We start from the raw sequence: 9,501 nt of genomic DNA on the forward strand, positions 1-9,501 counted from the left end.
GTTTTGAGTTGTATCTGGTGCTGTTTGGCGCTAGACAGTAGCCTATCTTGACATAATGTTGTGAGGGAGGATGGAGGGATGGATCCCTACCTTCAACATAGCACTGTCAGCTAGTGTCCTCGAGGGGCTTAAGAGTCTGTTAGTGAGGTAGGGTCTGAAGTATGTGAACATTATGATTTCTTTAAATGAAATTGAAGAGGGAGCTCTCTTTTATACTCCCTCCGTCCCAAAATTCTTGTCTTAGATTTGTCTAGATACGGATGTATCTAACACTAAAACGTAACTAGATACATCCGTATTTAGACAAATCTAAGACAAGATTTTTGGGACGGAGGGAGTATATAAAAAAAGATGCTCCCATAAACAGAATAACTTTGCTACATTACGACAAATCCTCGTACAATAATTTCTGCCCAAACTGCTCAATCACCCTTGGATTAAATGGATCCAGTTCGCTGACTTAGCCACAGCAAGTCCTCGGTGACTTTGCCACAGGATCAAGAATCGGAGGCTGAGATTCATTGAATCACTGTTTCCGAACAGTGTTCGCAGAAATCACTGTTCATGCAAATCGCTGTTGAAACTACTGTAGCATCCGATCTGGGCCGCCGCTTTTCAATCCGAGGAGACTCGGGCAAAGGTAGCGATACTGTAGCTTCGCAACCTTTGCCATGGCAAGTCAGCCAATCTGAATCAGGATTAAATTACTAGATACATCGTGTGAGGATCGTGGGATCATATGTGCATAGCAATTTCGTAAGAACCATTAACCATTGAAGAGAGCACCAAGACGGCAGGCCATTTCATTCCATGGGAAAGTATCAGGTGATACCAGCTTTTAAATGCTACCATGATATCAAGTTAGAAAATTTAAATGTCAAAAAATCATGGATGTTCACAACACATATGTCAACAACCCCTAAAAAATTCATATCAAAATTCAAAATAGACAAGGAGAAACAAAAAAGAAAAATTCAGATGTGAATAGTGTCAATTTTGCTTTTGTCTTCATTTGACATTATTCATGATGGATTTGTCTTTTTTGTTTCTCTATGTGTATGTCGAATTTTGATATGAATCTTTTAGGGGTCGTCGACATATGTGTTATGAACATTCATGATTTTTTTCAGAATTTTTTGACATGATTAAATTTGAATTTTCTAACTTGGTATCGTGGTAGCATTTAAAGAGTGGTATCATCTAATATTTTTCCTTCATTCCATATTGATTACTACCTACTCCTTCCGTTCCATAATATAAAGAACGTTTTTCAAGCTATGGTAACTTAAAAAACGTTCTTATATTATGGTTATTATGGGGCAGAGGGAGTACAAATGCAGCTCCCACCGGAAATTAAGTCGCAAACAAGCCACACTAGCACCACCGATTCCATAACCTAATACTCCGTTACTAATAGAGTAGCATACAAGCCTTGAACGAACATGAGTCATAGTATATGACTCCCTACTGACGAAACCTAGCACTGTTACTAATAGAGAGACTACTTGCTGTCGTCGCAGCCACTACGGAGTAGTACTACATAACTAAGCTGGTATGGTCTGTGATCCATGAAAGCTAGGGAAACCTGGAAGCTTAATTAAGCAGCTCTAACCAAAGGTCGCCGAGGACCCAGACCACGATTATTGGTTAGCTGCATGACCCAGACCACAATTATTGGTTAGCTGCATGAGCAGCTAGGGCGCCCCCGCCGGCGAGGGCTTGAAGGGAGACACGTAGCTTCCGCCATTGCCGTCGTTGGACGGAGACTGGTCCCAGACCTTGACGATCTCGATGGGCACGATGCTGCGAGCGACTTCCCTGGGACAGGCCTCGCCGCTGCCATAAAAACCAACGTACCGGATCCGGAGCTCGCGAGCGATTTCGCGAGGGTGCCCCACCCGGACGACGAGGCGCAGCGGGGAGAGGTCCGGCGCGGTGAGGCAGGCGGGGTCGATCTCGACCACGTGGCCGATGCTGGCCATGTTGAAGCCGATGTCCTCAGGGCCGGCTCTATGATTTCGAAGGCCCCGGTGCGAACCCGACCAGTGGGCCCAATAGAGAGAAAAATCCAATTTAATACATGAAAATATAAAATTGCCATAAAATCATAAAACTAATATATTTTTACTAGAATCAAGCATATGTTATTTTCCCTGTCTTTGTTCCAAACCAAGTATCATGGAAGTTACAACGCAGAAAAAACATATTGAAATAGCATGCTAACCTCCAGTTATCATGTGAAACGAGACTTTCGTGCATTTTTTGACGCAAAATCATCAATGAGAGTGTCAAGATCAATACTATCCAGCATATTCTTCTCAATGCAGCACATGGCCAATCCATTCAATCTTTCTTGAGACATCGTTGACCTCAAATAATTTTTCAATAGTTTCAATTTTGAGAAACTCCTTTCAGCTGATGCAACAGTCACAGGTACGGTCAAAAGGATACGATAAGCAATTGAGACATTTAGATAACAATCCGCATCTCTAACAAACTCAAATATCTGATCCGCTGACATGAATGTGTTTGGCAATGTCATCTGCAGTACTTTTAGTTCAGAAACGAAATCATCTAGATCGACATCTGCTGACTTATCATGAGTGTATTTGTTGACAAAATTAGTGCAACATCTTCTTAGATCATTATCACCCAAGGACTTCAACTCTTTCGAGTTGAACAAGAAACCAAATATGCTCCCAAATGTCTTCAGTTCCTCAAATCTAGTAGTTAGGGAAGCAATTGCAACATCAATCATCACCAAAAAGTATTTAACTCTAAATGATTCCACCTCACTTGCTTGCGTTTCTTCATTCTGGTTATTTTCGTCATTGCCACTAATTTCATCAAACTGTCTTTTTCTAGTAATACGTCTCTTGACAGGAAACAAAGGTTGTACACCCATGTCAATTGCAATAGATCTCGCAATATCCAGACTAGTTGCAAAGCCGTCATTTCTGTACTTCTTAAAATATGAGATGGCACCTTCAATCTGTTTAAGAGTAACATCAATGCACACAAACTTATACTGCAACTTCTTACTCACCATGTTTACAGTGAACAAAATGTCATGCCAAATGACCATGCCAAGTAAAAATTCAAATTTCTCAAGTGCGCTAGCCAAAGATTTTGCGTCGCTCTTAGTCTTGGCGTCATCGGTAGAAGTTCTCTTCAATTCCAGTAATGCTTTTCTTAACTCGGGTGCTTGATATCTGATAGCCTGAACACTCTTTATTCGACTCTCCCATCGAGTGTTACACAAAGACTTAACTGTCATTTTTGGAACATGATCAAGCAATAGCTGCCATCTTTTAGTAGAGCTTGAAAACAATATATAAATTCTTTGCACAACACCAAAGAAGGTAACAGCTTTACCGCAAGATTTTGCCATATCACTAAGAGTAAGGTTTAGGCTATGACAAGCGCATGGCATGAATAATGCTCTTGGATTAGTTTCAAGTAGTCTGCTCTGTACCCCTTGGTGTTTTCCCTTCATGTTCGAACCATTGTCATACCCTTGTCCACGAACATCTTTAACATCCAAACCAACAGATTTAAGTGAATCTATTAACACATTATAAAGTCCAAGTCCGGATGTATCATCCACCTTCAAGAACTCCAGAAAAAACTCCTCTATTTTTGTAGTAGTACTTGACATGTTTACGCACCTCACAATTAGAGTCATTTGTTCTTGATGGCTCACGTCAGGTGTACAGTCCAAGATGACAGAGAAATACCTTGCATCCTTAATTATCCTCAACAGAGAATATTTAACAGTGCGACCAAGAAGGGAAATTAACTCATTCTGAATATTATGGCCAAGATAATGATGATGGATTTCACTATTCTTAATGCGCCGAAGATGCTCTTGCATTACAGGATCAAATTCTGCCATCATTTCAATTACTCCCAAAAAATTTCCGTTGTTATCTTGATATAATTTCTCATTCGATCCTCGAAAAGCCAGACTATGTTTAGCAAGAAATTTCACAGCAGCAACAATTCTAATTAAAACAAGTCTCCATCGCTCCTTCTCCCTTGCAATCTCTTGTTGCATGTCTTTATCAATTGTTTCCTTCTTACTTAGCCTCAGCCTTACCTCATTCCAAGTATTCATGTTAGTGATATGCTCAACACTATTCTCATGCAATTTGAGCTTCTCACTAAGATGTCTCCAACCCTTCAATCCCTCGGATGCTAGCAGACTTTTGCTTTTTCCGGATTTAAACAATTTGCAACAAAAGCAGTAGACTTTATTCACGTGTTTAGAGTACACTAACCACCTCCGATCACTGAACTCGCCATTCCTTAACTTTCTTGTGTAGTAATCATATGAAAAATGCCTGCTACTAATTTCATCTTCGGGAAACACAAGATTGTATTCCCTTATAGGTCCTTTTTCAATGAGAATATCTCTTGATTTATTGTCAAGAATATTCCAAGTTCTAGGATCATATATATCAAAAGAAGAACCCTGCTCATCTGCATTTCCAAGATTCTCATGGTCACTAAAATTTTCCGTGTGCTGATCGGCATCATTTTCCGCAGCATTATTTTTCTCGACATGATTTTCCTCAACGGCATTCTTAGTATCATCAGGTTTTTCTTCACCATTTGTGATATATAATTGCTCTGAATTTGTAGCAGCACCGGTCCTCAAGACAAACATATCCATAGCGCCTTCCTGAGATTTAATCAACTTGTCTACTCTTTTCTTGTTGTTTCTTTTCTCACAGCCAGATAGATGTTTTTTAGGTAACATGATTATGCTGCAAGTGAGAAACACGAATACAGTATCAGAGATTGAAGATGTTATGTTTTCAGATGAGAAGTTTCAGAATTGAGACCATCGGAAAATATTTGCCTATAGATTAGGATTTATGAATAGATTGATCTGAGAATTATTACCTTCTGAATGATGATCTTGATCAGTTGATCTCTTCCCCGAATTCTTGCTGATTTGATCCCCAAACTCAGCTCCAGGTTCGGTGCGGTGCGCTGGTGTCGGCGTGCTGCTGTGTCGATGCGTCTCCGTGCTCCTGTGTCGGTGCGTCTCCCTGGATTCCAGGCGAACGACAGGGCAGCGTGTTGCCTGGGCTTGTTTGGGCAGGCCCTAGTGGTGGTTGCGTGCTGCTTGCTGGGTGGGCTCAGAGCTACCTGGGCTGGACGTTAGTCATTCTTTTTTTCCACTAATCCGTAATATATAATATATATACTGCATATATACTATGGGCCCCCTTTTAGTCTGGGCCCCGGGCCGTCGCACCTCTCGCACTGGTCCAAAGCCGGCCCTGGATGTCCTTCTCCGCCCGCTCCTCCCTGGGGTAGCTGTGCAGGTTGATGTGGACGAGGTAATCCAGCCGGGACCGGTAGCAGTTCCTCTGCTGCCCCTCGGGCACGACCTGCACCGAGTAGCCGTCGAGCTCGAACGGCTGCCTGGCGATGGCCGCCACGCGGTCCTCCGGCGAGGCGAAGCGCAGGCCCATGTCGGCCACGATGGGGGAGGTGGCGACGACGTCGAACCGCAGGTCCGGCGCCGCGGCGTGGATGGCGGAGCGGACGAGGGCCTTGACGTCCGCGACCTCGCGGCCGGCCGGGTCGGGGGTGATGAAGGCGTAGCCGGTGCACCTGGCCACGCGGTTCATTTCGGGGGTCCTCTGCAGGTACACGGTGGGCCCGCACTCCGGACGGCCGGAGCGAGCCACCGGGGGGTCGGGAGCCCAGCGGCGGACCGCGGACGCGGGGACGGGGTGGTCGATGCGCTTGTGCACGCTGACGAAGGCCGGGCGGCCCTCGGGTGCCTCCAGCGCAGAGGCGCCGGCGGGGAGGCGGGAGCTTCCGGGCAGCATCTTGCTCGCAGTTGCCCTTCTCTCTCAACACCGACGGCTGCGGGCAACCAGAGGACAGGTGTGGAGTGGAGCGGAGCGGGAGGAGTGTGATGGAGGACCAAGGGAAGGATGTGGCCGGCTTTAAGCACAGCACAGCATTCACTCCGGCGTATACTGGGATGGTGGCGTGAAGTAAAGTTGAGGTTGGACTGAAGCGGCGTGCGGGTTGAGTTCGAGGCAACTTTGCCATCAACACAGCGAGTAGTACAATGGCGCATGACCCCTGGCTTTGCCTCAGTCGGGCATTGAAGATGACAAGGGGCGCATGGAGTGGTCGCATCAGTCAGGGCCTCAGAGCATGGGCATCCAAAGGCAGATCTCGTAGGCCAATGCCTCTAGGAAGAGGCGTTGATCGCTGGTGCGACGGTATTGATAACTTTCGAGGAGTGCGGTATGCCGCTCGGATTCGCTGGGATTTTGCTGTCCAGCTCCAACAAAGCCGTTTGTGTTGTACTTTAGCATTGTTTGGTGATTTAAATCCGCAGAATCATAAGTTCCAAAAACAAATCCGCAGACTCCCTCCGTTTATGTGTATAAATCATCTTACGAAACCAAATAATCCCAAAACACTTAAACGTGGTGCATTAACTTCATCTTGTTTCTTTTTTCTTCACATAAATAAAGAAATCAACCAATAAGATATGTGGGGCATGTATGCTTTCAATGACTTCAGACTACCAAACACACCATGCAGTGGTCAGTCCATTGCATGCAACGCTACTAATTAGCAAATAAATATTAAGTTCTTTTGATTTTATCTTCGTCTTGGTCACGATGCACAACTTAAGATGACTTATGCACCTGGACGGAGGGAGTATATCACGATTAGCGGAAACCGCCACTTTACGATTCATGACATCGTGCATCAAATTAAAATTCTGACGGTGGTGAAAAACACCGAGTAAAAAATGGATCTCGTTTTGACGTTGGTTGATCCTGAGCCAGGTGACGGCGCGGTGTTAACGGCCGTCAATTTTCTATTTAGCACTCGAGACGAAGCCGCTGGGTCGGGCCTGCGTGCAGGGCCGGCTTTGGACCAGTGCGAGAGGTGCGACGGCCCGGGGCCCAGACTAAAAGGGGGCCCATAGTATATATGCAGTATATATATTATATATTACGGATTAGTGGAAAAAAAGAATGACTAACGTCCAGCCCAGGTAGCTCTGAGCCCACCCAGCAAGCAGCACGCAACCACCACTAGGGCCTGCCCAACCAAGCCCAGGCAACGCACGTTGCCCTGTCGTTCGCCTGGAATCCAGGGAGACGCACCGACACAGGAGCACGGAGACGCATCGACACAGCAGCACGCCGCCTGACGCCGACACCAGCGCACCGCACCAAACCTGGAGCTGAGTTTGGGGATCAAATCGGCAAGAATTCGGGGAAGAGATCAACTGATCAAGATCATCATTCAGAAGGTAATAATTCTCAGATCAATCTATTCATAAATCCTAATCTATAGGCAAATATTTTCCGGTGGTCTCAATTCTGAAACTTCTCATCTAAAAACATAACATCTTCAATCTCTGATACTGTATTCGTGTTTCTCACTTGCAGCATAATCATGTTACCTAAAAAACATCTATCTGGCTGTGAAAAAAGAAACAACAAGAAAAGAGTAGACAAGTTGATTAAATCTCAGGAAGGCACTATGGATATGTTTGTCTTGAGGACTGGTGCTGCTACAAATTCAGAGCAATTATATATCACAAATGGTGAAGAAAAACCTGATGATACTAAGAATGCCGTTGAGGAAAATCATGTCGAGAAAAATAATGCTGCGGAAAATGATGCCGATCAGCACACGGAAAATTTTAGTGACCATGAGAATCTTGGAAATGCAGATGAGCAGGGTTCTTCTTTTGATATATATGATCCTAGAACTTGAAATATTCTTGACAATAAATCAAGAGATATTCTCATTGAAAAAGGACCTATAAGGGAATACAATCTTGTGTTTCCCGAAGATGAAATTAGTGGCAGGCATTTTTCATATGATTACTACACAAGAAAGTTAAGGAATGGCGAGTTCAGTGATCGGAGGTGGTTAGTGTACTCTAAACACGTGAATAAAGTCTACTGCTTTTGTTGCAAATTGTTTAAATCCGGAAAAAGCAAAAGTCTGCTAGCATCCGAGGGATTGAAGGGTTGGAGACATCTTAGTGAGAAGCTCAAATTGCATGAGAATAGTGTTGAGCATATCACTAACATGAATACTTGGAATGAGGTAAGGCTGAGGCTAAGTAAGAAGGAAACAATTGATAAAGACATGCAACAAGAGATTGCAAGGGAGAAGGAGCGATGGAGACTTGTTTTAATTAGAATTGTTGCTGCTGTGAAATTTCTTGCTAAACATAGTCTGGCTTTTCGAGGATCGAATGAGAAATTATATCAAGATAACAACGGAAATTTTTTGGGAGTAATTGAAATGATGGCAGAATTTGATCCTGTAATGCAAGAGCATCTTCGGCGCATTAAGAATAGTGAAATCCATCATCATTATCTTGGCCATAATATTCAGAATGAGTTAATTTCCCTTCTTGGTCGCACTGTTAAATATTCTCTGTTGAGGATAATTAAGGATGCAAGGTATTTCTCTGTCATCTTGGACTGTACACCTGACGTGAGCCATCAAGAACAAATGACTCTAATTGTGAGGTGCGTAAACATGTCAAGTACTACTACAAAAATAGAGGAGTTTTTTCTGGAGTTCTTGAAGGTGGATGATACATCCGGACTTGGACTTTATAATGTGTTAATAGATTCACTTAAATCTGTTGGTTTGGATGTTAAAGATGTTCGTGGACAAGGGTATGACAATGGTTCGAACATGAAGGGAAAACACCAAGGGGTACAGAGCAGACTACTTGAAACTAATCCAAGAGCATTATTCATGCCATGCGCTTGTCATAGCCTAAACCTTACTCTTAGTGATATGGCAAAATCTTGCGGTAAAGCTGTTACCTTCTTTGGTGTTGTGCAAAGAATTTATATATTGTTTTCAAGCTCTACTAAAAGATGGCAGCTATTGCTTGATCATGTTCCAAAAATGACAGTTAAGTCTTTGTGTAACACTCGATGGGAGAGTCGAATAAAGAGTGTTCAGGCTATCAGATATCAAGCACCCGAGTTAAGAAAAGCATTACTGGAATTGAAGAGAACTTCTACCGATGACGCCAAGACTAAGAGCGACGCAAAATCTTTGGCTAGCGCACTTGAGAAATTTGAATTTTTACTTGGCATGGTCATTTGGCATGACATTTTGTTCACTGTAAACATGGTGAGTAAGAAGTTGCAGTATAAGTTTGTGTGCATTGATGTTACTCTTAAACAGATTGAAGGTGCCATCTCATATTTTAAGAAGTACAGAAATGACGGCTTTGCAACTAGTCTGGATATTGCGAGATCTATTGCAATTGACATGGGTGTACAACCTTTGTTTCCTGTCAAGAGACGTATTACTAGAAAAAGACAGTTTGATGAAATTAGTGGCAATGACGAAAATAACCAGAATGAAGAAACGCAAGCAAGTGAGGTGGAATCATTTAGAGTTAAATACTTTTTGGTGATGATTGATGTTGCAATTGCTTCCCTAACTACTAGATTTGAGGAA

General features: G+C 43.4%; 1 protein-coding gene across 1 annotated transcript; it reads right to left on the bottom strand.

The window, feature by feature from the left end:
- Positions 1-4,543: 4,543 nt before the first annotated feature.
- On the bottom strand, positions 4,544-6,273 carry LOC123166959 (uncharacterized). Its single transcript, XM_044584783.1, has 3 exons — positions 5,267-6,273; positions 4,909-5,157; positions 4,544-4,769 (listed from the first exon to the last, which is right to left on the bottom strand). Exons 1-2 carry the CDS (start codon positions 5,847-5,849, stop codon positions 5,114-5,116), a joined length of 627 nt encoding a protein of 208 aa, XP_044440718.1. The 5' UTR covers positions 5,850-6,273; the 3' UTR covers positions 4,544-4,769; positions 4,909-5,113.
- Positions 6,274-9,501: the final 3,228 nt, after the last annotated feature.

This window comes from Triticum aestivum, chromosome 7D (genome assembly GCF_018294505.1).
Source record: "Triticum aestivum cultivar Chinese Spring chromosome 7D, IWGSC CS RefSeq v2.1, whole genome shotgun sequence".
Classification (NCBI taxonomy): domain Eukaryota; kingdom Viridiplantae; phylum Streptophyta; class Magnoliopsida; order Poales; family Poaceae; genus Triticum; species Triticum aestivum.

Bases quoted from the DNA above. Each gene is read 5' to 3' on its own strand.
- LOC123166959 (XM_044584783.1), bottom strand. From the start codon at position 5,849: ATGCTGCCCGGAAGCTCCCGCCTCCCCGCCGGCGCCTCTGCGCTGGAG. The intron at 5,158-5,266 runs GTGCGACGGCCC...CGTCCAGCCCAG, and splicing joins GCTTTGGACCAGTGCGAGAG to GTAGCTCTGAGCCCACCCAG.